The sequence below is a fragment of the Nomascus leucogenys genome, chromosome 22a, assembly GCF_006542625.1.
Source record: "Nomascus leucogenys isolate Asia chromosome 22a, Asia_NLE_v1, whole genome shotgun sequence".
NCBI lineage: Eukaryota > Metazoa > Chordata > Mammalia > Primates > Hylobatidae > Nomascus > Nomascus leucogenys.
The window spans coordinates 101,837,849-101,865,353 of NC_044402.1; the positions used below are offsets into that span (position 1 = coordinate 101,837,849).

A 27,505-nucleotide genomic window follows, 5' to 3' on the forward strand; every position below is an offset into this window, starting at 1 on the left:
TCCTCCCTCATCTTGTACCACTCTCCTCCTTGCTCATACTCAGTCACAGAGACACAGACCTTTTGTTACTTCTTTTAATTCCTCATCACACTCTCTCTTAACTCTGGGCCTTTGTAACTGTTGTTCACTGTACCTGGAATACTCTTTCTCTCTTGTTCTCTATATGCCAACTACTTCTCACATTTAAGTCTCAGTTTAAAACTTACCAGTCTACTTGATCTAAAGTAGCCTCCTCTGCCCACCTTTGTTCTCTAACTCGGCATCCAATCTGTTTCTTTCACACCTATATTACAAAAATTGTAATAATATATTTGTAATAATATACAAAATTATAATATATGTGTGAAAGAAACAAATTAGATGCCGAGTCAGAGAACAAAGGTAGGCAGAGGAGGCTACTTTACTTTTTCTTGAAAGGAAAGAGAGGGTGCCATCTTCTCTCTCCTCCTTGCTGATCAGAAGGGGAATATAAAATGTCAGAAGCTCAAGCAACTCCATAAATAATTGGTGTTGAAATGAACTATTAGCTAAACTGGTGGGGGAATTCTTTCACCATTAACATGCATAATTCATCAACTCCATTGTTACACAATAGAGTATAACACACTTAAATTAGACTCTATTTAATCATTCCTACCTTTTTTGTGACTTGTCAAAAAGCTTTCTAAAAAGAGCGAACTCAAAGTTTGGCAAACACTGACAGATAAATATAGATAAGCTCCAAAGACCTCAAGGATCTTTACAAAATGAATTAGTTCCACTGCTCTACCACCAGCAGACTTTGTACGCTCATTTTCTAGCATGAATAAACCACAATACAGGGTAGTTAAACAGGGTATCTTCATGAGGTTATGTGAGTCAGTAGTAAAGCTAAGAATAAAGCTAGAACATCACTTATATGTAAATATTAAGCAGCCAGTTGAAAAAGAAAATTTCAATACAATGACCTCAATTAACAACTGGTCAAACAGCTGTTCATTGAACAGCTTTCAACAAATGCCACTTGAATTAAACCAAAAGTACAAAAAAAAGATAAATAGTAGTATACAACAGCCTCTGCCCAAAGGAAAGTTAAAGATGTAAGACATCTAAGCTCCAAAAGGGAGAGCTCTAATGATCTGGATTAGATCTAATATCCAATGAGCTAAGAAATCTAAGAAAATAAGATACTACCAGATAATAAATATTTGATGAGTGTTACAACAGAATTGTCGGGAGAGAGCTCTTTTCTAGCTGAAGTGGTCTGGCTTCACACAGGATGTAAGATTTAAGTGGACTCTCTAAGGAGGAAAAGATTTGGATAGGTGAGGAGAGTATCTGTTAGGAGAAAATAATAATGATAATATCCAAAAGGAAGTAGCAGACAGAGCCAGGTTGGCAGCAGTATACAGACCAATTTGAGTGGGAAGAATTATGAGGAAGGTATTTGGAGATTTAAATTTGACTAGTTCAGATTAAGAAGTCCGAACTTGATCCTGCAGGGAACACATTTCTAAACAGAAGTGGCATTTGAGAGAAATAAATGTAAACGCAGGATGCAGGATAAATTTTGGGAATGGAGAGATTAGAGACAAAAATAATTAGAAAATTTTATCATGTTTACGCATGGATTATTTTAATAAAGGTATAAACTAGGTGAATGGAAATTGTAAGAAGGATTTACGGGTTTGTGAGATAGTGAAAACAGGACCTGTTAACTGATGAGTTGGGGCTAGATGAACTTTTTCCTCTCCTAAAAGATAACTACATCTGGCATATGCCTCAATTATTCAGGCTTGAAACCTTACAACTTCTCTTGCCCCTCACTCCCTGAGAATTCTCTTCCCCAGACATTTGCCCCTCCCTACAAACTAGCTTCTCCATCTTCCCCAACCACACAACATATTCCAGCCAAAAGAAAGAACTGCATTTCTAGCTTCCTAGACACACCAGGAAATTCTCATTCCTGTAACTTTGTCCATGCTATTTCTTCTAATTTTAATGTCCTCTCCCCATTCTACATATCGAAATTCTAGCCATGCTTCCCACACCAGCTCAATGCCACTTTTCCCAACAGGCCTTCCCAGAAACCCCAACTTGAAGGAGGTATTGCCTCCGAACACTTTCTGCTCTTCTCTAAAACACTTTTTAAAACCTCAGAGCTGTTACTTATCTCCTCTGATAAACTGCATACCTCTTACAGCAAACATACTTATTTTTGTATTACTCTGTCCTCTTTTCACAAATAAAGATCTAGACAAATATCATACAGCAACAGCACAGTGTAAAGCCAAGAACACGGACTCTGAAGACAGACTTGAGTTTGAATCTTAACTCTGCTGCCTGTTAGCTATGTGATATTGCACAAGCTACTTAATCTCTCTGTGCTTCAGTATGTTTATGTATAAAATGTATAGTAGGTATTTCAAAAGGTTGTCAAAGAATTTGGCTTAAATCTGTGTCAGCACCATAAAAGTGTCTATTAAACACATAAGATCACTTTTTAGGGTAGAAAAATCTGAGTATTCTGATAGTTGTATAAAGCTTTATGATCTATATAAGGAAACGCAAAATGTCAAAATAAAGACTGCCTCTGGGTACAAACAGCTATATACAAATTCTTTCTCTATCTTCTTATGTACACCCTAAGGGTTAGCTGTGCCCTTTATAATGTTATATTACCAGTGGCTCTGTTTTAGTTAGACATTTCAATATTCTGGGAAAACTGTTGGTTCAGCGTCCTGTGGCACTAGCTACCTTGGTTACCTTGTCTCCAGTCTTATTACCTTTCATTTATCCTTTACAAGTCTTAGTCTTTCTAAAATGCAAATCTAATGCTTTTCCACTGCTACAAACCACCTCCATCCCATCTTCCTTAGGATAAAGTTTAAGCCCCTTGGCATCTCATTTAAAATCTTCCTAATCTGGCCCCAGCCTAATCTCCAGTTTCATTTCTCTCAACATTTATCTCCTCACCAAAAAGCCTCAATCACCTAACCACAGCTTAAAGCCTTTTTGTATGTCAACCTCTATCACCAAACCACAGCTTAAAGCCTTTTTGTAGGTCATTCCTTTTGCCTAGAACACCTATTTTGTTAGTTTGCTAGGGGTTCCATAAAAAACTACCACAGACTGAGTGGCTTCAACAACAGAAATTTATTTTTTCACAATTCTGGAGGCTGGAAGTCCAAAATCAAGGTGTTGGCAGGTTGGTTTCTCCTGAGGCCTCTCTCCTTGTTCTTCTTGATGAATCCTCACATGGTCTTTCTTTTGTGTGTGCAACTCCTGTGTCTCTTTTTGTGTTCAAATTTCCTTCTTATAAGGAAAACTGTCAGACTGGATTAGAACCCACCCTAACGGCTTCATCTGAACTTAATCACCCCAAAGCCCTGTCTCCAAATACAGTCACATTCTGAGGTTACGGGTGTTAGGGCTTCAACATAATTTTGGGAGGACACAATTCAGCCCATAACAACCCCTTTCCCTTTTCTCCACCCAGGATAATTCCCATTTGTTTTCCCAAGACGGGTCCAAGCCTTCCCACTCCAGGGTAACTTCAGTGTTCTTTCTCTGTGCTCCCAAAGTACTTCGGCAGGCTGTGATCCCATTGCTTAACACACTATGTTAATTGTCTCTTTCCTTCTTCAAACTACATTCCTTAAGAGCAAAGACTAAATTCCTAGCATTGGCACAATGTGTGGCACACAGAAGGTGTTTAATAAAGATTTGATCATTGAAGGAAAATGAAAGAAAGAACATGAACCTTGAAGTACGACAAGCATGAGTTCAAATCCTCATTCCACAGTTTACTTATCTGTGACTCTGGGCAAGTCATTACATGCTGAACTTCCATTTTAAATAAGGTAGTTGTAAAGACAAATGACTTACTCATAATGAAAGCACCCAGCTGTGGGGCTGGTACACAGTAGGTGCTCAATAAATGTTAGACTACAGATTTTGATCTTGTCTGCTCTGACACTCAGTACTACCATTTAGTAGCTATATGACCTTTGGTATATTTACTATCTTCTCTTTGCTTTAGTTGCCTATCTATAAAAACACCTCAGTGCTATTGTGAGGATAAGTTAATATAGGTAAAACATTATCTAACACATAGTATTATATAACTGTTTCCATTATAAGAACACTGCAGATCTGAACAAATAATGACTAAACTATGAATAATTTAGTTCCTTTAATTACTAAGTCATTTAAATGTGACTATTACCTCTTTGCCTCCTATTTCTTACCAACTAAACAGGATGGTAACTAAAGAGGTTCAAAACTAGTACAGATGATATAATCAGAGCTCAAAATAAACATGAAATAAGACATTATCTGTCTCATTCCTTATATTGGTATTTAACATATTTGGGGCAGTAAAACAAAGAAACTTTCAGTGGAGAATAACACTTCTCCGCTCGTATTTTAATTTTTTTTAGAGATGGCATCTCACTCTGTCACTCAAGCTGGAGTGCGGTGGTGCCATCATCACTCAAGGGATCCTTTGATCTCAGCTTCCTAGGTAGCTGGGACTACAGGCACAAACAACCACACCCAGCTATTTTTTACTTTTATTTTTGGTAGACATGGGGTTTTGCTATGTTGAACAGGCTGGTCTCAAGCCATCCTCCTGCCTCGGGCTCTCAAAGTGCTGAGATTACAGGCGTGAGTCACCACACCCAGCAGGGTCATATTTTTATTTGCAGACTCACAAAACCTGTAAACTGAAAAGAACCTTTTGATAAAAGTCCAGTCTTATAATTTCTTACATAAGTGAGATGGATTTGGAAAGGGCTTTTAGGGTCTTACTGAGCAGTTCAGTAAGAAATGGGAATTGTAGGCAGAGAGAATCAGTTTGTTCAAAAGTACTAAAGCAGGGGTTCAGGACTTATTCCAGATATCCAAGGTGTGTGTTGGAACCAGTCTTAGACTATAACACTGGACAATCCTCTTTAACCACTCAACCTTTAAAGTCTATAATTTCTGAAGTATGTATTAGTTACCTGATCTGTGACTCGGAAGCAAGGCAGATCCAGATTTAAATCTCCCCTTGTTACATAAGCAAAGTCTTTGAGCCTCAGATTAGTGCGATAGGTTTGTTAAAGTGATTAAGTGAGCTAAAGTATGAAGAGCTCCCACCTGGGGTGCCTAGCAGATTGCAAATACTAAAATGTTGGTTCTTTTTTTTTTTTTTTGAGACAGAGTTTCACTCTTGTTGCCCAGGCTGGAGTGCAATGGCTCGATCTTGGCTCACCGCAACCTCTGCCTCCTGGGTTCAAGCAATTCTCCTGCCTCTGCCTCCTCAGTAGCTGGGACTGCAGGCATGTGCCACCATGCCTGGCTAATTTTTTTTTTTTTTTTTGAGATGGAGTCTCACTCTGTCGCCCAGGCTGGAGTGCAGGGGTGCAATCTTGGCTCACTGCAACCTCTGCCTTCCGGGTTCAAGCAATTCTTCTGCCTCAGCCTCCGAGTAGCTGGGACTACAGGCACGCGCCACCACGCCGGGCTAATTTCTGTATTTTTAGTAGAGACGGGGTTTCACCATATTGGCCAGGCTGGTGTATTTCCTTTCAGTAGAGACGGGTTTCTCCATGTTGGTCAGGCTGTTCTTGAACTCCCGACCTCAGGAGATCCGTCCTCCTTGGCCTCCCCAAGTGCTGGGATTACAGGCGTGAGCCACAGTGCCCGGCCAAATGTTGGTTCTTTCTAACAAACCTCTTCCATCATATGAATAAGTGTGTAAGATAACAAAACACTGTCTTTCACATGGTATGTGCCTGCTAAATGTCTGAGACTTGCTGGACATTACTTAATTTTAAAAACAGAAAACTGGAGTTGGGTGTGGTGGCTCTCGCCTGTAATCCCGGCACTTTGGGAGGCTGAGGCGGGTGGATCATGAGGTCAAGAGATCGAGAACATCCTGGCCAACATGGTGAAACCCCATCTCTACTAAAAACACAAAAATTAGCTGGGCGTGGTGGTGCGCGCCTGTAGTCCCAGCTACTCTGGAGGCTGAGGCAGGAGAATCGCTTGAATCCGGGAGGCGGAAGTTGCAGTGAGCCAAGATTGCACCACTGCACTCCAGCCTGGGCGACAGAGCGAGACTCTGTCTTAAAAAAAAAAAAAAAAAAGAAAGAAAGAAAGAAAGAAAAGTTGGAATAACTGCTGGGATGATAAAATGTCTTCATCCCTGACCTTTCTCACCTCCAAATGTCCTTCACAATTTGTTTTTAAGTGTCATGTCACCACCATTAACGTGCTATTTGGATACTACTGTACCTCAGACTTCCAAGTCAACAGCAAAGATCTAAAGGTCGGGAAGATTTACGGAGACCAAGAACTGAAAGTGTTCCTTTTGTTCCTATGGTCCGTTCCATCAACTTGATGAATTTCCTGTGAAGTTACTTTTTTTTCTGACGTAGAAACAGCAGGTCTAAGCAAAAGGTGCATGAGCAAGAGCAAGAGCAAGTAACTGAACTTATCCCTATTATTATGACGCAGATTTTTTTTTAAGTTGAAAGGCAATTTTTGGGTTGCTACTAAAAAGGACACGTGCCAATATCTATTATTTACGCTTCAAACTAAAGTCAGCCGTTTTTCTTTTTCAAGATATGTGGCATCTGGCTCAAAATCAATTGCAAGAAAAGCCGAACTCTATTTGACCCAGAAAGAGCTCTTTCCAATACCCTCTCCTCCCACTTACATCACAGATGGCGACTGAGGCTTAAGGTTTAATGCCCGACCCTAAAGCCACTCATTCTAAAAGACGGGGCTCCAGATGGATGCTGTCTGGCAGAGTATAAGGCGCTATGAGAAGCTACCAAGCCTCAGAAGTGCAGCTGGGCTGAATCCCGACGCCAGCGCCCAGCGCCCATTACTTTGCACCCACACTTAGGAAACAACCCACTCCCCACCGCGGGACCCGGACCCAGCCCTCCAGCACCCAGCCTCCGGCTCCGACGTCCGCGCGTGACCTCCGGGTACTGTAGGAGCTCGGGACGAGGAGGTCCCTCCGCTTTCCGGGGAAGATGTCAAGGGCAAATTCGGGTTGTGCGCGGACAGCTTACTCACTGGAGTGGCTCGGCATCCTCTGTCGTCCGCCCGCGCTTCCTCAGGAAGCCCCTAATGCAGCCGCAGCCTGAAAGCAGCAGCCGAAGCTGCCGCCGCTGCTCCCACTGCCAGCAACCGCCCGGGCGTGGCAGGGACAGGCGGGCGACTTCACAACATCATCACTCGGCGACCTCCGTTCTGCGGCGAACACCGGGTCAATGGCAGCCCCCACACAATTGGGGAAGCCAAAGGAGACCCACTCTCCCAGCGGCCTCCACGGCCCCAGCGCAAGACCTACTGGGAATTGTAGTTTCCTGCCCGCCCCGCCCCAAGCTCGAAGGCCCCGCCTTCTCGCTGCCCAGCCCCGGGGAGGGAGGCGGGGCCGCGACCCCGGCGCGGGTGGGGCGAATGCGTTCCTAGCGGGTAGCCTGGGGCTGGGGCAGAGTTCCAAGCCCACAGCCCCGGTCGCGGCCTCGCCGCCCTCCCGCGCCCCGCGCCCCGCGCTGGGAGCGGGCCTAGAGCGCTCGCCTCGCCCCTCCGCGAGCACGGCTCTGGCGCCCGCCCCTGTCCGCACAGCTGGCAGCCTGAAGAGAGTCGCTGGCCGTGGTCGCCGCTAGGGTAAAGACGGGAGGCAGGCCCGGGAAGGGAAGGTGCTGGGGCCGGTGGGGGACGTAAGGGAGTGAGCCTTGGTCCGCGCACGCCCAGGAAGCCCGAGGCCGGAACGCGCTAGCCCACCTCCAGCCCGAGCACCGGCGGCTGGCGGAGCCGTGGCAAGAATGCGGCCCGAAGTGGCGAGCGGCCACTGCGCCAGTGCAGCTCGGGCTCAGCGGGGCCCCGGGCCGCAGGTTCTCAGCCCGCCCAGTGGTGCCTGCCGGGTTGGCCGTGCCAGGTGCGCGGGGCCCAGGCCGCCCGGGCGCCCTCTTCCCGCACCCCTCACCTTTGGCCGCGCTCTCGGGCTTGGCGAGTTGTTACACCGAAGACACTCTCAGACCCCAGCTCTATCTGCTGCCTTCTGCAAGTTCGCTGCAAAGTCCCCCAAAGCAGGACTAGGAAGGAACCTTTCACAAAATTAAATACTCGAGTGTCGTTTTGTCTTCGGTTTTTCAATTCAACGCTGTGTTTTTCCCTGCTGGGTCTGTTGTCAAGTACCTTTTCCCCAAAACTTGATAAGGATGTGTAACACGGCGCCTACCTAGCACGGTGCCTGGCACACAGTAGGCGCTCAGTAAGGATTTGTTGAACGCATGAGTCACTAAGCTTGGAAAATTCTCCCGAACTGTGCGTCGCTATGATCTTTGTTAAGATTTTATGGGTTCCCAAGATCACTTTGAAAATTACAGTAATTTTAAAGCTCAACAAAGAGAGTTACATCGGGTCATTTTTGCATTCCCTGTAACAGTGGCCTCTGTTGAATGCCTAAATTAACTCAAAACCCGTGTTCTGTAAGAAGATGCGCCCTTTGGTTTCTACAGAAAGTGTTAATCTTTCAGATCAAAGTCTTCACATGAACCATTCTATTATGGAACAAATTGAAATTACTTATAAAGCTTTATCGTAATTAGCGTTTTAGATACAAGTGCAAGGGACTGCACTGATGCACTTGTGAATACGAAATATAGGTCTCTTAAATATGACTTTTTTTAAAGAAAGGGTTTATATTCATATCTCGTGAAAGAGCCTGCCGGAGAAAATTATAATAACAGCAAATCCCCCACCCCCACCCCTTTGCTGGGTGCAGCTGCTGCCTTGACCTCAAAATGTCTTGTAAAATTATCTCTTAATAGTCTGGTGTTATCTAAGGCAAAAATCTCTGAGATTAAACCACCCCACAGGGACAACCCTTTTATTACTAACAGTTCCTACCAGATTGTGTCTGTTTCTTCTGAGCTTTTCTGAAAAAGAGAAAAATATAGACAACGTAATGGAGTTTCACATTATTAAGACAAAATCAGTAATAACTTGCTGACATTGAGTGAAAAAAGCAGGATACAAAATCATGATAACCAGAAAATTTGGTTAATCATGACATCCATAACCCTTCTGCTTGTGGGAAGGTCAGCTACAAGTGGCCAGGGCCTTGTCCGCCCTGATTACCAGCGGGTGTCCACAGTGCCTGACCCATGGTAACCATTCATTAAACACTTGTGTAATGATTACTTGGCTGTTAACAGATTAACGGTGTATTGACTATGGGTGTGTAGTTTCTTCATTTACTTGGATATCTCCTTAGAATAGATCACTCCGGGGAATTTTACTGGGTCAAAAGGTGTGAATATTTTCATGGTTATTGAAACATTTGACAACCTGCTTTCCAAATAAGCCTTATCGTTTTGTACTGCCGTCAGTACCTTTGAGTGTACCTTTCAAAGCCTAGTTCAAGCTGATACAGTGTTTGCTAATTAGGGGCACTTTGAGATGTAACTCATTTGATTTCATTCACCCTGGAAGGTTGGCAGGGCAGGCATTGCTTTTCTCCTTTTGCAGCACAGCAAACTCCAGTGCCTTAAATTGAGGCTAATGAATGGTAGGTGGCTAAATGATCACAGCCTTTCAGGTCCGTCTTTCTCCCAATCTCTACCTTTGGTTCATAGTGAACATCCTGAATAAATTCACCTCTTTCTTTAGCAGTAAAATTGGATATTGCTTTATGGTTTTTATGGTTTACAAAATCTTCCCTTTCTCATTCTGCTCACATATTTGTAGATGGGTTCATCAAATTTGGGGACTTAAAATGAAATAATGAAGCATAATTTAGATGAAAGAGATGATGTTGGTTAGATGTAAAGGAATGCTCTGAACCCACAAACTTACAAGATTGCCACCCTTTCTATTAATAAAGGTCTGGAAACCATGGGTGGTGCTTTTGTATCTCCTTGAATTAATTTCCTAGTCTGTTATTCTGATTCTTTCCCATATTTTCTGGTCAGGGACCCGAAATGATTTAGTAGGTAATTAATCCAATAAGAAAGGGCTTTGGAAAGTCTCAAAGTTTAGTTATAATATGTGGAACCATTGAAAATTCTTGGGGTTTATTGTAAGTGCACTGTTTATATCAAAAGTAGGCCAAAAATTGGTTTTCTACATTGCTTTCAAATTTGCTCAGCGTTCTTTAAAAAACAAACAAAAAACAGTATAGAAAAGATAGGGAAGGAGAAATGCAAATATATTGAGGCTTTGGAAATATTCAGGACTTCTTTTTGTTTTCACTCTGCTTCTTGGTTGTGATGTCAGATCACAAATAATGTTCAGTAAAAAATAAATGCTCTTTAAAGATACTTTTCAGGAATGTCTCCTTGTGTCAAGGAGTAGCTGCCTAAATATCGGAAATCAAGGAATAGCTGCCTAAATATTGGATGGGTTTAAGGCAACTAGTTCTTTAAGGAACTTTTATGTGAATCTAAATTATTTTGCTTTTGTTTTTTATAGTAGGATATATCTGCATCTTGAAAGGAAGATAAAACAAAAGCCTTCTTTGGAATAGATGGATTTTTGTCACTTTCTGTGTCAACTAAAGTGATTCAATGTCTCTTTTGGTAAGTTTTTGTAAATATAGATCTGATTTTGTTCTGTCAGAGTAGTTGGATGTTAATGCCAAGCCATAATAAAAGGCATATTCTGATGGGATATTCTTATGCTCTGAGATATTGTTTTGACCTGATTGACTTCTGGACTTGAGAAATGAATTACATTCTCATTGAGTTTTTCTTTCTTTCATAAAGAACTTCTCGTATACTTTAATATGCTCATTATTCTAATCCTTTGTCCCATATCTACTTTTTCTCATAGGTTTTATACTTCGATATGCCACCCACACCAGTTAGCTATGCCTTATCTTTTAAATCTTTCAGAAATTCCTTTTACAAATTTCCATCTGACCAAAAGCAAGCCAAATAGTATTAAAAATAACCCCTTTGACTTAACCGAAATAAAATCATTTGAATCAATGTATATATGAGGTATAGCCAACTGGTTTTCTATTTATATTTACATCCATGGTATCTACTTTAGATTAAGTAGCTTGAGGACGTTCATTCTGTTTTATACATAATAATAATATTTGAATAGGGAATACTTATATTAAAATGTGGTTTTTAAAAAAGTAATGAGTGGACCAAGTGTAGTGGCTCGCACCTGTAATCCCAGCATTTTTAGGGGCTAAAGCTAGAGAATCAGTTGAACCCAGGAGTTCAAGACCAGCCCAGGCAACATAGTGAGACCCTGTCTGTATAAAATATTAGCCAGATGTGGTGTCATATGTCTGTAGTCTCAGCTACTCAGAGGGTTAAAGTGGGAGGATCGCTCAAACGAGGGATCAAGGCTGCAGTGAACTGTGATCGTGCCAATGCATTCCAGCTTGGGTGATAGAGGGAGATCCTGTCTCAGAAAAAAAAAGGATGAGTATATTTGTATGATGATTATAGTTTACGAATACTTTCATATGTTTCTTTCATAGTTTCAAATTGTGTAAGTTTAGCAGGGCAGGTGGCATTATCCTCATTTTCAGTTTGTCCAAGATTGCAAAAAATTGGAGCCGGACTCATACCTGCCTATCTATTCTATCAATTACCAAGGCTGAGAGGCAGAACTATGAAGTTAGAAGACTGTATTGTTAGTAATCTGGAAAATACATAACACAATTACTTACATGTTTAAAGTAAAGCTTTACCACTTGAAAGAGAAGCTTTATGTATGTGGAAAATACACGGAGGTGAAATGTCTTATTCTCTAAAGGAGGGATCAGCAAGCTTTTCTGTAAAGGCCAGATAGTATTTGCAGACCCTTTGGTCTTTGTTACAGCTACTTTTCTGCTGAAGTACTAGCATGAAAACAGCCATAGGCAACATATAAATGAATGAATGTATCTGTGTTCCAGTTAAACTTTATTCACAAAAACAGGTGGTGGGTCAGATTTGGCTCATGGAACATAGTTTGCCGACCCCTACTCTAAAGGATTACTTAAGATTTACAATTTTATATCAATTTTTAAGTTGGAAAAGATGTAAAAGGGCATTTAGTCTATTCCCATCATTTGATAGGCGAGGATTCTGAGATTCAAAGGGCTGTGTGTTGCCCAGGGCTTTCAAATTTTAGAAAAAGAATATCTTAGCCTATTATTCCATAATTATGGGTTTTGTGAAAAATAATAGAATGTGATAATGGGTGATTTATATTGTTAATGATTTTAACTTTAAATCACATTTTTCTGCAATGGTGAAATATTTTAAATTCTTTGAATCGAAATATTTACTTTTTTTCCTAAATGAGAAATTTGTGCAGTTGGGATAAAGTTGATACTTTTACTTAAGGATTCCTTCCCATTCAAGTTTTACCTTCTATTTGAGAACTAAGAAATGCTGTTTTCAAAGGAGCAGCGTATGTAAAATATCTTCTTTCAGTTTCTTTGTAAGGTCTAACTACTTTTTACTTGGCTACTATGATAATGGATAAAGAAATTATATTCAAAAATATTCTGGGAGAGCTTTCTTCTAGATGATTTTAAATCATTATACTGCCTGAAAGAAATTAGCCTGTAGATTCTTCATGAGCTATTATGTTCACCAGCATTTGATTGATGCAGTGTGGATATAAAAATGTTTTGAAGGATAAGATATGGCTATTTTGTGATTTTTATAATCTGGGCAGCTAATGAATATGCTAACATTTTTTAGGTGGGGAGAGCAAAAATATCTTCCTTATACTGGCTGGTTTTAGCTGTCTTTGTATTTAATAGTGATCACTTTCTTAGGCTGTGAAATTTTATATAAAGATGATGCAATAGAAGCCTGCCATGTAAGTTTATAAAATGTTTCCTGTATTTTTATAAACTAAGAACATAGATCACAACTCTTATTTTGAAAAAAAAATTGGGGTCAATATGTCTTAAATTCTCTTTCATCAATAAAGTGATGCACATTTTTTAGAGGTAACAGCTCTTTAAATGCTTGAGTATATTTTGATGGCTGTGTCAGGGTTCTTCCAAACCACCCCCAGGTTTAGTGATTTGCCAGGAGGACTCAGAGAACTTACATAGTCATACTCACAGCTAAGATTTATTAGCAAAAAGGTATAAAACAAAATCAGCAAAGGGAAAAGGTATGTGGGGTGAAGTTCAGAGGAAACCAGGCAAAAGCTTTCAAGAATCTTTTCTCAGTGGAGTCCCATAGTATATGCACAGTTCCCCCAGAGTTGTGACATGTGAAATGTTGTCTACTAGGGAAGCTCATTAGAGACTTGGACTTAAGGTTTTTATTGGGGACTTATCACGTAGGCATGCTCTGCTAGCAAGTAACAAAATTCCAGTCTCCCAGAAAAAATGCCAGGTGTTCAGCATAAACTGTATTATTTGCACAAACAGTTTAGACACAGTGAGCGATTCTTATGAAGGGAACCTCCACAAAATCCCAGTTGCCAGATACTAGCCAAGGCTCAACCTTATAAGCAGCTATTTTCTAAGAATAGCAGTTTTAGCCTGCTGTTAATTCTTCTTTTGCGCAATGGTTATTAATGGTCGTTGTGAAAAATTCAAGCTAAGTGTTGTAAAAATATATAAATACCAAACAATATATAAATGTCTTGCCCAGCTGGTGGATATTTTCAATATGAACAACAGTAATAAGTATCTTCAAAAACTGTTTTATTATAAATGTTATTCACCCTAGGAAGCCATTAGAAACTCTGCAGAGGAATCAGTTGTACAGCTATCTTGACACTGTTAGCATCTATTCTTCAGGGTGAGTTTTACATAAAACAGTGGGAATATATGCCAAATTTTTGTAATAGATTTATAAAGTATACAGACTGTAGGAATTCAAGTTAAAATAATCAGTAATGTAGGCTAACTGGGAAAATGACTAGTTTGATTAGTGAGAAATTCTGGCATATCTTAAAAGGAAATTTATATTTAAGTAATTGACTACAAAGTGTTAAGTAGACATAGGTAGACATATCTTAAGAGACTCATTTGATATTGTACTTTAGTGTTTATATAAAAATAAGATGCTTGAAATGAAAAATTTTGAAATGGGTGTGGTGGCTCACGCCTGTAATCCCAGCACTTTGGGAGGCTGAGGTGGGCGGAACACTTGAGGTCAGGAGTCCAAAACCAGCCTGGCCAACATGATGAAACCCCATCTCTACTAAAAATACAAAAATCAGCCAGGCGTGGTGGCAGGTGCCTGTAATCCCAGCTACTCAGGAAGTTGAGGCAGGAGAATTGCTTGAACCCAGGAGGCAGAGGTTGCATCAAGCCGAGATTGTGCTGCTGCACTCTAGCCTGGGCGATAGAGTGAGACTCCATCTCAAAAAAAAAAAAGAAAGAAATTTTTTCAAATATTGAAGATATCTTGTTATAAAAGCCTCTCACACAATGTGTTTATACTTTTCTTTTGACATACTTTTTCTTCCTAAATAGTATAAGGTCAGCTTCACTCCACTGATTGATGGTGTGATAAATCACATGTAGGTGTTACATTTCTTTACTGGCAATAAATAATAATAGAACCATGGGTTAATATGCAGAAAAATGTAAATTGCGATAATAAAAGTCTCTTTTAATTTGCTTTGAGTTATAATTAGATGTTTATTACCTTTAAAAACAATTATTTTTTCACTCAATATGTGGCTTAATGTGAATAAACATGGTTTCTATACTTAAGAAGACAGCTGAGGATCAAAATAAAAATAATTATAATGAATATAGCAGAATAATCTTTGGCTAAATATTCAGAAGAAAACCTCAGTGATGTTGACAGACAGAGTTAAAAATTAACACCAACAATTAAAATGAATTATTATGACATCAAGAAAAGAGGGCAAGGATCAGTGATAGCACCAAGTAAAATTCTCACATATATGAAGTTTGTCTGCATGCCCAGCCACTTCTCCCTTCTCTCCCATGCTGAGTTCCTCCATGATGTGGATGCTGGCTTCAATTCCAGGTTCCTGCAAGTTGCCCTTCCTCTCTGCTCCCCACTGTAGTCATTAGACCTTTTTGTATCTACATACCACCCCTGCTTATCCTGTAACTTATTTTTCACTTATATAATGCATTTCTGACTTCCAGGATTGCTTCTGCACTTCAAGAACACAAGTTGAATCACTCAGACCTGAAAAACAGTCTGAAACCAGTATCCATCAATACTTGGTAAGAAAACGGTTAGGCTGGATGCAGTGGTTCACACCTGTAATCCCAACACTCTGGGAGGCCAAGGCAGGAGAATCACTTGAGCCTAGGAGTTTGAGACCAGCCTGGGCAACATAGTGAGATCTCATCTTTAAAAAAAAAATGGTTGAATACAATTAATGCTCTAACTTTGCCTTCTGTAATACTATTCACTCCTACTTCTCTTCTGTTTCTTTTTTCTTTACAGTGTCATTTACTATTTTTCCTTCCTCTTGCCATTTTCCAGGAGTCTATAACTGGCCATTTCTCTTCTTCCTAAAGTGGCTCTTCCTAAGCAGTTTCACCTATTCCTATGACTTCAGTTGCTCAGATTTCAGATTGTCCTGGAGTTACCACAGGTTTCCTGAGGGGACCCTGGCATCAAGCAGAACTGATCCTTCTCAGATTTTTACCTGCAACCCCAGACTTTTTCCTGGGCAACAGATGTGTCTCTAGAATACTTCCAATTGGATTTTTCTAAGGCATCTCTACTCAGTTTGAATAAAACCTTAATCTTCTTTCAAACCCACCAACTCATGGTATTTCCTCCTTTGTCTAATGAATACTCATCTACTATGTCATCCTAACTAAAAACTTTAGAGTTATCCTCACACAGCCTCTACCTCTGCCCCCATATTTATTATCTGTCTCTGAAATGCCCTGGGGTCTATCCCCTACTTCACATGAGCACTGCTACTGCTTAGATCTCATTGTCTCTCACCTGGGCTCTTGCAGGTGGACTCGTTGGCTCTAGTCTCCTAGACACACACATAGTCTTCTCCCACCACTCACGTCTGTTCAGTGTTCAGCAATGCTACCCATACAGGCCTGCTTGTATCGCTTTCCAGCTTTGAAACTTCCATTGGCTTCCTAAAGCCTATGGGATAAAGTCTAAATTAGCATAATATGAAGGCTCTTACTGGTGTAGAATATGTCTTAGTTTCATTCTCTACTTGAAATACTCTTCTTTCTTTTCTACCTTTGAAATGCTTCCTCATCCATAAAGAATTGGTTCAAATATTGTATCTGTGAAGGCTTTCCACTTATACTTTTTATTTGGCTCTGCTCCCGTGTATCTTAGATATATCTAAGGATATTTCTTTGGGATCTTTTCCTCTCCTTATTCCATACTTTATACTGCATTTTTTACTACAGAATGGAACCTACCTTGCAAATGCCTTATTCGCTACAAAATTAGTGAATCCCAGTTAATTTTGCTTATAATTTAACCCCCAGTCCTATCTTCAGCTGTCTTTATTTCTGTTATTTGGCTTTTTATTCATTAATACTCTAGTCTTCTAGTTACCTCTCTCTTCATAAAATAGGACGTAGTATCTGAGGGTTTTTTAAAAAAAAATTTGGAGTACATAGAAGATGTATGAATTTATAGGGTAACAGATATTTTGATACAGGCATGTGATATGTAATAATTACATCAGTGTAAATGGGTTATCTATCACTTTAAGCATAAATCATTTCTTTGTGTTATAAACATTCCAATTATACTTTTAGTTATTTTAAAATGTATAAGTTATTGTTGACTGTAGTTACTCTGTCATGTTATCAAATACTAGATCTTACTCATTCTATCTAACTATATTTTTGTACTCATTAACCATCTCCACTCTGCCCCGCAGAGTGGCCTCTATTCTCTATCTCCATGAGTTCAATTGTTTTAATTTTTAGCTCCCACAAGTGAGTGAGAACATGTGAGGTTTGTCTTTCTGGGCCTGCCATATTTCACTTAACATGATGTCCTTCACTTCCATCCGTGTTGTTGCAAATGGTAGTATCTCATTCTTTTTTGTGGCTAAATAGTATTCCATTGTACATATGTACCACATTTTCTTTATCCATTCATCTGTTGATGGACACTTAGGTTTCTTCCAAATCTTGGCTATTGTCAATAGTGCTGCAATAAACATGGATGTGTATATATCTCTTCAATATACTGATTTCTTTTCTTTTGGATATATACCTGTCAGTGGGATTGCTGAATCATATGGTAGTTTTTTTTTTGTTTTTTTTTTTTAGGTTTTTGAGGAACCTCCATACTGTTCTCCATAGTGGTTGTACTAATTTGCATTATCACCAACAGCATATGAGGGTTCTCTTTTCTCCATATCCTCACCAGCATTTGTTATTGCCTGTCTTTTGGATAAAAGCCATTTTAACTAGGGTGAGATGATATTCCCTTGTAGTTTTGATTTGCATTTCTTTGATGATCAGTGATGTTGAGCACTTTTTCATATACCTGTTTGCCATTTGTAAGTCATCTTTTAAAAAAATTATTTTTATTTTTATTTTTTTAGAGATGGCATCTTGCTTTGCCACCCAGGCTGCACTGCAGTGGTGTAATCATAGCTCACAGCAGCCTTGAACTCCTGGGTTCAAGCAATCCTTTCACCTCAGGTTATTGATAGGCTAGGACTACAGGCATGTATTACCACACCCAGCTAATTAAAAGAGGTCTCACTATGTTGACCAGGCTGATCTTGAACTTCTGGCCTCAAGTGATCCTCCCACCTCAGCCTCCCAAAGTATTGGGCTTACAGGTGTGAGCCAATGTGCCCAGAACTGTATGTCTTCTTTTGAGAAATGTCTATTTCTAGATCTAGCCCATTTTTAAATCAGATTGTTAGATTTTTTTAAATTGGATTGTTTGAGCTCCTTATATATTCTGGTTATTAATCCCTTATCAGATGGGTAATTTGCAAATATTTTCTCCCATTCTGTAGGTTGTCTCTTCACTTTGTCTTTTCTTTTGCTGCGCAGAAGCTTTTTAACTCGCTGTGATCTCATTTGTCCATTTTTGCTTGATTGCCTCTACTTTGGGGGTATTACTCAATTAATCTTTGCCCAGACCAATTTCCTGGACAGCTTCCTCCATGTTTTCTTGTAGTAATTTCATAGTTTGAGGTCTTAGATTTAAGTCTTTAATCCATTTCAATTTTATTTTTTAATCCAGCAAGAGATAGGGGTCTACTTTCATTCTTCTGCATACAAATATCCAGTTTTCCCAGCACCACTTATTGAAGAGACTGTCCTTTCCCCAGTGTATGTTCTTGGCATCTTTGTCAAAAATGAGTTCACTGTAGTATGGATTTATTTCTGAGTTCTCTGTTCTGTTCCATTGGTCTGTGTGTCTGTTTGTATACAAGTACCATGCTGTTTTGGTTATAATAGCTCTGTAGCATAATTTTGAAGTCAGGTAATGTGATTCCTTCAGTTTTGTTCTTTTTGCTTAGGATTATATAATGACCTTCCATGTCTCTTTTTTTTTTTTCAAGTTTTGCCTTGAAATTTATTTTGCCTGATATACGTGTATATCGACTTCTGTTCTTTTTCAGTTTCCATTTATATGGAATATTTGTCTTCCACTATTTATTTTCAGTCTATGTGTGTCTTTATAGGTGAAGTGTGGTTCTTGTAGGCAACAGATAATTGAATCTTTTTTCTAATTGATTCAGCTACTCTATGTCTATTCATTGGAGAGTTTAATCCATTGACATTCAGTGTTATTATTAATAAGGACTTAACTGCTGGCTCTTGTTATTTGTTTTGTATTCTCTTCCTTCCTTCCTGTCTTCTTCCTTTTTGTGAAGTTTATTTTCTCTGGCAGTATGTTTTAGTTTCTTGTTTTTAATTTTTTTGTGTGTGTATGTGTTGTAGATGTTATGATTTGAGGTTACCATGAGGCTTGCAAATAACATCTTATAACATGTTATTTTAAACTGACAACTTGACACTGATTGCAAAAACAAACAGGCAAAGAGAACTAATAAAAACTGTACACTTTAACTTCATTCCTCCTGTTTTTTAACTTTTTGTGTTTCTATTTATATCTTCTTATACTATTTTGAAAAGGTATTGTAGTTATCATTTGTTCATCTTTTAATCTTTCTACTCAAGATATGAGTAGTTTACACACCACAATTACAATGTTATAATAGTCTGTTTTTATCTGTGTATTTATTATTACCAGTGAGTTTTGTACCTTCAGATAATTTCTTACTTCTTGTTAACATCCTTTTCTTTCAGATTGAAAAACTCCCTTTAGCATTTCTTGTAGGAGAGGTCTGGCATTGATGAAATCCCTCAGCTTTTGTTTGTCTGGGAAAGTCTTTATTTCTCCTTCCATGTTTGAAGGATATTTTCACTGGATAAACTATGAAAGTTTTTCACTGGATGCGGTGGCTCACACCTGTAATCCCAGCACTCTGGGAGGCCAGGGTGGGCGGATCACAAGGTCAGGAGATTAAGACCATCCTGGCTAACATGGTGAAACCCCATCTCTACTAAAAATACAAAAAATTAGCTGGGTGTGGTGGCACACGCATGTAATCCCGCCTACTTGGGAGGCTGAGGCAGGAGAATTGCTTGAACTTGGGAGGTGGAGGTTGCAGTGAGCCAGGATTGCACCATTGCACTCCAGCCTGGGTGACAAAGTGAGACTCTGTTTCAAAAAAAAAAAAAAAAAAAAGTTTTTCCTTCAGCACTTTAAATATGTTATGCTACTCTCTCCTGGCCTGTAAGGTTTCCACTGATAAGTCTGCTGCAAGATGTATTGGAGCCCCTTTATATGTTCTTTCTTTTTTCTTACTTCTTTTAGTATCCTTTCTTTATCCTTGACCTTGGGAAATTTGATTGTTAAATGTCTTTTTTGGGTTAAATCTGCTGGGTGTTCCATAACCTTCTTGGATACTGGATATTGATATCTTGGATACTTGCATAACTTCTTGGATACTTGGATATTGATATCTTTCTCTAGGCTTGGAAAGTTCTCTGTTATTATCCCTTTGAATAAACTTTCTATTCTGACTTCTTTCTCTACCTCCTCTTCAATGCCAATAACTCTTAGATATGCCCTTTTGAGGCTGTTTTCTAGATCTTATAGGTGTGCTTCATTCTTTCATATTCTTTTTTCTTTTGTCTTCTCTGTATTTTCAAATAGCCTGTCTTCAGTCTCACTAATTCTTTCTTCTGCTTGATCAATTTTGCTATTTAGAGACTAATGCATTCTTCAGTATGTCAGTTGAATTAGAATTTGCTTGATTTTTAAAAAATTATTTCTATCTCTCTGTTAAATTTATCTGATGGGATTCTGAATTCCTTCTCTGTGTTATCTTGAAATTTGTTGAACTTCCTCAAAACAGCTATTTCAAATTCTCTGTCTGGAAGGTCACGTATCTCTGTCACTTTGGGATTCGTCACTGGTACCTTACTTTGCTCATTTGGTGAAATCATATTTTCCTAGATGTTCTTGATGCTTGTGGATGTTCACTAATGTCTGGGCATTGAAGAGTTAGGTATTTATCATAGTCTTTGAAGGCTGAACTTATTTGTACCCATCCTTCTTGGGAAGGCTTTCCAAGTATTTACAGGGAATTGAGTATTGTGATCTAAGGCTTTGGTCACTGTAACTCTATCTGCATTAGGGACGACTTCAAGCCCAGCAAAACTGTGACTCTTGCAGACTCACAGAGGTACCATCTTGGTGGTCTTGGGTAAGGTCTGAGAGAATTACCTAGATTACTAGGCAGGGAATCTCGTTTTCTTCCCTTACTTTTCCCCCAAACAGTTTCTCTCTCCATGCCGAGCTGCCTGGAGCTGGGCGAGGGGTGACACAATTACCCCTGTTGCCACCACCACTAGGACTGCACTGGGTCAGACCTGAAGCTCAGCACAGCACTGGGTCTTGCCCCAGGCCTGCAGCCACCACTGCCCAGCTGGATGTTCACTCAAGGATACCAAGGGCTCTTCAGTCACCAAGTGTTGAATCCAGCCAGGCTGTGTCCTTCTCTTCAGGGCAGTGAGCTCCCCACCTGGCCCTGGGTGGGTCCAGAAATGCCTTCTGGGAGCCAGGGCCATGGGTCAGGAACCTTAGGAATCTACTTTGTGCTCTATTCTACTGCAGCTGAGCTGGCACCCAAACCACAGGACAAAGTCCTTCCCATTCTTCCCTCTCCTTTCCTCAGGCAGAAGGAGTCTCTCCTCATGGCCACCATTGTCCCAGGCCCATAGCAGAGTCCTGCCTGGCTATTGCCAGCGTTCACTCAAGGCCCAAGGGCTCTTTGTCAGCTTGTGGTGAATATTGCCAGGCCTGGGTTTCTCCCTTCAGGGCAGTGGGCTACCCTTTAGCCCAGGGCCAGTCCAGAAGTGCTATCCAGGAGCCAAGGCCTGGAATCAGGGACCCCAGGAGTCTGCTTGGTGCTCTAGCCTACTGTGGCTGAGCTGGTACCCAAGCTGCAAGACCAAGCCTCCTTTACTGTCCCCTCTCCTCTACTCAAGCAGAAGGGGCCTCTACCTGTGGCCACCACAGTTGGGAATGTGCTGGTTTACACCTGAAGCTAGCATGGCCCTGAGTTTCACCCAAGGCCCACAGCAAGTACTGCCTGGGTACTGTTGATGTTTATTCAAGGTGCAAGGTCTTAGTCAGCAGGTGTTCGATCCTGCCAGAACTAGGTCCTTCCCTTCATGGGAGCAGTTTTCCTTCTGGCCCAGGGTGTGTCTAGAAATGTTGTCCAGGAGCTAGGGCTTGGAATGGGGGCCTCAGGACTCTGCCTGGTGTCCAGTTCTACTGTGGCTGAGCTGGTATCCAAGTTGCAAGACAAAGTCGTCTTTATTCTTCCCTTTCCTCTCCCCTTCTCAAGGGAAAGGAAAGAATCTCCTGGAGCTACAAGCTGCACTGCCTGGGGTTGGAATAGGAGTGACAGAAGCACTCCCTTGGCCGCCCTGGCTGGTGTCTCACTAGGTCATGGGCCCCCCAAGTCCACTGGCTCCAAGCCCAGCACAGCACCAGGAATTGCCCTGGAATTGAAGTCCTTGTGGCCTAGACTACCTTTCAAGTTTATTTAGGACCCCAGAGGGCTTCAGCCTGTGGTGGCAGACAAGGCTTGCTGGAATTCAGGTTCCAACTGCTGGGATGGGTGATTCCCTTCTGGCTAAGGCTGATCTAAATGCTCCCTCCTTGGGCGCTGGCTGAATTCTTTACTGTGTTGCTCTCTGCTGTGACAGGCAACACCGAGTTCCAGTGCAAAGTCCCACAATCCCTGCACTCTCCCTCCCCGGGGGATGCGGGAGGGGAGGCATCAGCTATTCAAGACTGTCTTTCCTACCCTGTTCAGTGCCTCTTTCAGTGATAGGAAGTTAAAACCAGGTACTGTGATAGCTCACCTGATTTTTTATTCTTACGAAGGTGCCTTCTTGTTTGGATAGTTGTTCAATTTGGTGTTCCTGAAGGGTGGGGGAAGATTGCTGGAGGGTTGCGTTCAGCCATCTTTATCCACCTCCCTCCCAGTCTGAGTTTTAATTCAAGTAATTCCCTTTGGGTGAGGCAGAAAGTAAAGTGATTCTTGTCTCCATGCTGTTACCGAGAGAGAGGCCTAGAACTAAGCAAACGTTCAGAGCTGCCACCTGAATCCTTCAAATCTTCAGGTTGGAGCCTTTTTATAATTTAAGGATTGAAATGTCACATCTCTCTCTGTTAGTAGAGTTAGACTAAAATCTTCAGTGAGAGAAGCAGAAGCATAATCTGAAGTCTCTCATGGAAAAATGAATTGGAAAAGTTGTATAATGTAAGTTGACACCAGCTGGAAACTGGTGCCTGATGACTAGAAAAACTTCCTTGTGCACTCTCTGAGTCATGCTGTAAAACACCATCTGTTGTCTTTTCTTTGGACAACTTGTTCTCCATTGGCCTGGACTTTATAGATAGGATTAAATTTTATGTTAAAATATCATGTTTGGAGGACAGTCTGGTTTTCCAGGTGATTTATGTCTCCTATAATTTTGGAAACCCCTCTATCTGTAGGAAAATTCATTTTCTATAGTTAACCTTTGCAAATGAAAGGCAGTAATGTTTGAGCTGAGATGCTGCTTTTTAAAATAATGCAATTTTAGCATTACGGTGATTCATGAGAGGCCATCTAGTCTAATTTTCAACTTATGTAGGGAGTGTTCTCTACAATATCTCCGAGAGTTCATTGTAGAAATTTAAATAAAAAGAGCTCCATCATAGAAAAATAGTCATCATAGAAAAATAGAAACGTACAGAAAGGTATGTTTCACCACAAGTAAAAGTCTGGCAGGATCTCTCTGAAAACACTTCAGAGTGCTATTCATTGGCTCGATTATTGAACTATGCTGTAGGGTCTGTTCCTCAGCCTCTTAGGATCATAAACTGGATTTAGTCAGCAAACCTAGAGTGGATCCATATTTCAGTATCAGATCCACATTAATCAAGCTCATTATAAACCCAGTCTCCCAGTGCCAGAGGAAATGGTGCCCTTACATTGTATCATCAATCCACTCTTATAGAAAAGTTACATGGGAAACCAAATCATAATTAGAAGCAGTTTAATGTATAATGGAGAACTAATGGCAGCTGTCAAAGTACTTGAAATTCATATCACAGTACTTCCTTTCACTGCAAGCAGACATTGTGGGCATCAAAACTTTTCTTTTTCTAGCCTTCCAATTGCTGACCATTCCCTCTTCACTTCCAGTTCTTGTACCTCCTTGTAGCTCAACTACTGTCAATGGTGGTCGTCCAACCTCCAAATATATCAATGGAGAGAGGATAATGGAAAGAGGCAGCTTAATGCCTGAGCCACACTTGGATGGCACCGGTTACTCCATATTTCTTATGCGGAACTGAAATCTGCTTCCTGGAGCTTCTATCTGTTGATCTCAGCTCTCCTCGCTGAACAATTGTTTACCTTTCTATATTAGTTTGGTCACTTGCAAATGGCAACTATATTCTTAATATTTTCTTTTCCAGATTAAATATTTTCCAACTCCTTCATTGTTGCTGGAACCTTTACCAACTTGGTTTGCCTTCTCTAGGCATCACCATTTTACAATCACCATTTTATAATTCCCTCTTAAATTGTGGTGTCTCAATTATCCATGGTGCTCCAGATACTAACTAATCATTTCAGAATACAGTGAAACTCTTGTCTCTTCCAGTCTGCTCAATTTTGCTTCTGTAAATGTAGCTCAATATTGTGCTTTTATTTAACCTTCTCTATCATGCTATTGACTGAAACCTCCAAGTCATAAACCTGGTATCCTTAATTTTGTATTTAGGCTATTGCTTTTTTTTTTTTAAACTTAATTGTAAGGTTTTGCATTTATCCTTGTAAAATTTTCCTGATCTGGGCCCATTCTTCTAGCTGTTCAGGATGATTGTGAGTCCTGCCTTTTTTTTTCTTTTTTTTCTTTCTTTTTTTTTTTTTGGTAATTAGCTATGCCCAGCAATGCATGATGCATACTTTTTCTTTTTTCAAGCCAGCCTTTTTCATTTTCAGGAAGTCATTAAAAAGTTTAACAGAGCAAAGGCAAGGACTTTGCCATAATTTTTGCTTTCTATCATCTAACTGGTCAAATGAAAAAGAGAAGTGAGGTTAGTTTGGGATGATTTACTCTTAGTAAATCTGAGTTGTCTTGTTGTGACGACCATGTGGCTTTTTAAAGTGCCCATAATTCACCTACCGAATAATTTGATCTCTGACTTTGGTGGGCAGCAGCATCAAGCTTGCCCCTTTGTAGTTTTCTCCCTTTTTGAAAATTGGGTCATTGTTTGCTACCTTTATTCTGGTTTTTCATCTTTGAGTTCTACCATAGTTGCAAACTTGGTAGTGTAATTGCCCTGGGCCTGGAGGTTTGAACCTACTTAAAACAACCTGTTTAGAGCTTTGAATACTTATTTACAACATGTGTCCCTTCTAGTTTAAATAAGACTAATTCCCTAATGGAATAGATGGAAGCAAAATAGAGGCCGATTAGTTGTGATTTTAGTCCATCACCCAGTAACATTATGCCGTTTTTTCCAAGCCTGTGAACTATAAGCCTTAGTTCATTACGTCTCTAGCCTTCCTGACAGGCTTACAGGTTGATATCACTTAAAAAATTTTAAAGCTGTTATATGTTCTTTCTGTCTCTTTTATGTGGTCTTTAAATCTGAGTTTATCTGAAGACTACCTGTTTTAAAGGAACTGAATTGCTTCCATCAGATTGTAAAGAGGCAGAAAAAAAGAGAAACTAAATTGCTTTATTTTGATTTGTTTTCTCATCAGGATTATTTCCAATCGTATAGTAGAATTTATTTTTACATTCTTTCATTCCTCTTGAACAATAGTCACCCTTATTCATCTTTAGCCATGCGTTTATAATTCCTTTTTTCCTGCTCTCTTAAAGTTTAGGGAACATTTAATCCTGTCACTGTTTCAAACTCCATCTCTGTCTCTTCATTAAAAAGAGCCAAGAATGTGAAAAGGAGTTAACACAATTCCTAGCACATAGTAATGTTATTTTTCCCCTTTCTTCCTTCCCCTGCCACCTGTCTGTAGAGGCTCCTAAGTGTCCTTTGGAGTACTTAGGTCCATTGGGAGACCCTCATGGCTATCATATGAAGCCAGTAGTTTATGCTTCTTTTTCATACATCCATGTTATTTCACTGTCACTGTGTTCAGGTGCAAACCTGCCTCTCACTCCAAAGCACACCATGAGACCTATCAGTACTTGGTCATTCACTTAGGAGGTCTATCTCCTTTGATTTTTCTTTCTGACCTCCCATCTGATTCATCTTGCAAAAAACTTCATCAGCAATTTTAATAGGCTGCAGTCTGGAAACTGTTCCTTGACTGTTAACATCTTCACTAGCAGAGCATGTATCTTGTGCAAAATATGGTTCTAGCTTGAAGCAAGAGCACAAGCATAGAATATCCCTCACAGGTCCCTGCAGCTCTTCGCTTGGTACAATTGTCAGCTATCCTGAAGAATTAACATTCTTCGCAACTCCTAAACATTTTACTGGGAATTACACTGGGAAGTATTCCTTGCTATCTGTAAATCTGCTTTTCCTGCCCTCTCCATAGGCTAACAGCTTTCTAACTAACATCAATGAGCAATTGGTAAATTCATTTTAGATCTTAAAACAGTGTCTTAAGCCACCTTGCAGTACCTTCCTAACGAGCACCTCTGTGTTTGAAAATATAACACCAGTGTTTTATATTGGGGCAGGGGGACCAAGAATTTCATCTATTTTGTTTTTATCTTTAAAAACAAACGCAGGTCAATGAGCCAACCCTTTCCTGGTCACCTCCATCCACTAGAGCCAGTGAAGTACTATGTTCCACCAACGTTTCTCACTACGAGCTCCAAGTAGAAATAGGTAATAATCCTGAATTTCTAATTGACCTTTCAGTGCTAGAAATTAAATTGATGACAAAAAGATTATTTTGTAGGCAAGTGTTTTTCTGTTGTTACCTCCAGCATAAAACTAGATGCTAATTGTGTCAGTCAAGTGGATTCAATTAATTTATGTCTATCTTAAAATAATGACTCAGATTTTTTAAGATTACTGTCTAGAACATTTACTTTTCCATTGAAGTACATTTAGATGAGGAAGACACTAAATGCTTTTTATTTGTGTGTTTATTGTGGGAAGCATCTATTTTATGGGTATAATTTTTACTGGGTATGAAGTAAAATCAAGTCATCTAAATCTTTTCAGTCACAGTCCTTTAAATTGCTTCTTAGTTTAAAAATTTATCTAAATATCATTTGTAGTAGAAAGCTTTTTCAGTTAAGTGTGGAATAGGATGGGTTATTGTTTATAACTTTACATACATGAAACATTTGCTCTGAATATTTAGAAATATCTATTAAACACTACACACCAGTGATTGTGTCAGGTTCTAGGGAAACAAAGCATGGTAGAACACTTGGAATTGACATCATCTCTGGGAAGATGAAGACACAATATAGCTTCATTTTGTGCACTGGAGGGTACTTTAGTAGAGGTACGTCCTAAGTGTTATGGGAACGGAGAAGATGGGGCATACAATGAACCACCTCTGGGAGTTAAGAGAGATGGCAAAAAGGGGCTGGATCTTGAATGAGGAAGAGTTTGCTAGATATTCTAGTCATAGGTTTTGTTATAGACAACATAAACAATCTTGGCTAAATTCAGTGAGAAAGGAATATTTGAACAATGCTGCTAACTCACAGAATTATTGGCTAGAGAAACAGGCTTGGAAGAAGCCAAGAGAAGTTGCGTGACAAGGACCAGGACTGTGGAATAGGAGCAGCCTAGTGAATGTACTGCCCACTGCCAGACGCTGGCCCCCTGTGGGGAGGTCTGACGACTGCTGCTGCCTTGTCCTTCACTCCATGCTCCAGTTGGCCAAGCATAGCTCACATGCCAGGGTCAAGGAGACTAAGGGAGAGTAAGGATCTGACCTTTTTGAAATAACACAAAGTGGCAAATGCCCCAAAATTAGAAAGGAGTTTCAGATGGTGCCAATT

The 27,505-nt window shown here is 40.1% G+C and overlaps 2 protein-coding genes across 5 annotated transcripts in view; one reads left to right on the forward strand and one right to left on the reverse strand.

Annotated features, from left to right (window-relative positions):
- TRAK2 (trafficking kinesin protein 2) overlaps positions 1-8,042 on the reverse strand; it is a 90,885-nt gene extending 82,843 nt beyond the window's left edge. For 3 of the 4 annotated variants that reach the window (XM_030803951.1, XM_030803950.1, XM_003253945.3), the window contains exon 1: positions 7,054-7,316. The gene's annotated coding sequence lies outside the window, so the exon portion shown is untranslated. Of the gene's footprint in view, positions 1-7,053; positions 7,317-7,969 lie in introns of those variants that run through there. The other variant, XM_030803949.1, reaches the window with a different exon arrangement.
- STRADB (STE20 related adaptor beta) overlaps positions 7,374-27,505 on the forward strand; it is a 30,073-nt gene continuing 9,941 nt past the window's right edge. Inside the window, exons 1-4 of the mRNA XM_003253946.3 lie at positions 7,374-7,650; positions 10,459-10,565; positions 15,095-15,175; positions 26,270-26,369. Of these exons, the coding sequence (XP_003253994.2) occupies positions 10,554-10,565; positions 15,095-15,175; positions 26,270-26,369 (193 nt within the window). The 5' untranslated portion in view covers positions 7,374-7,650; positions 10,459-10,553. The remainder of the gene's footprint in view (positions 7,651-10,458; positions 10,566-15,094; positions 15,176-26,269; positions 26,370-27,505) is intronic.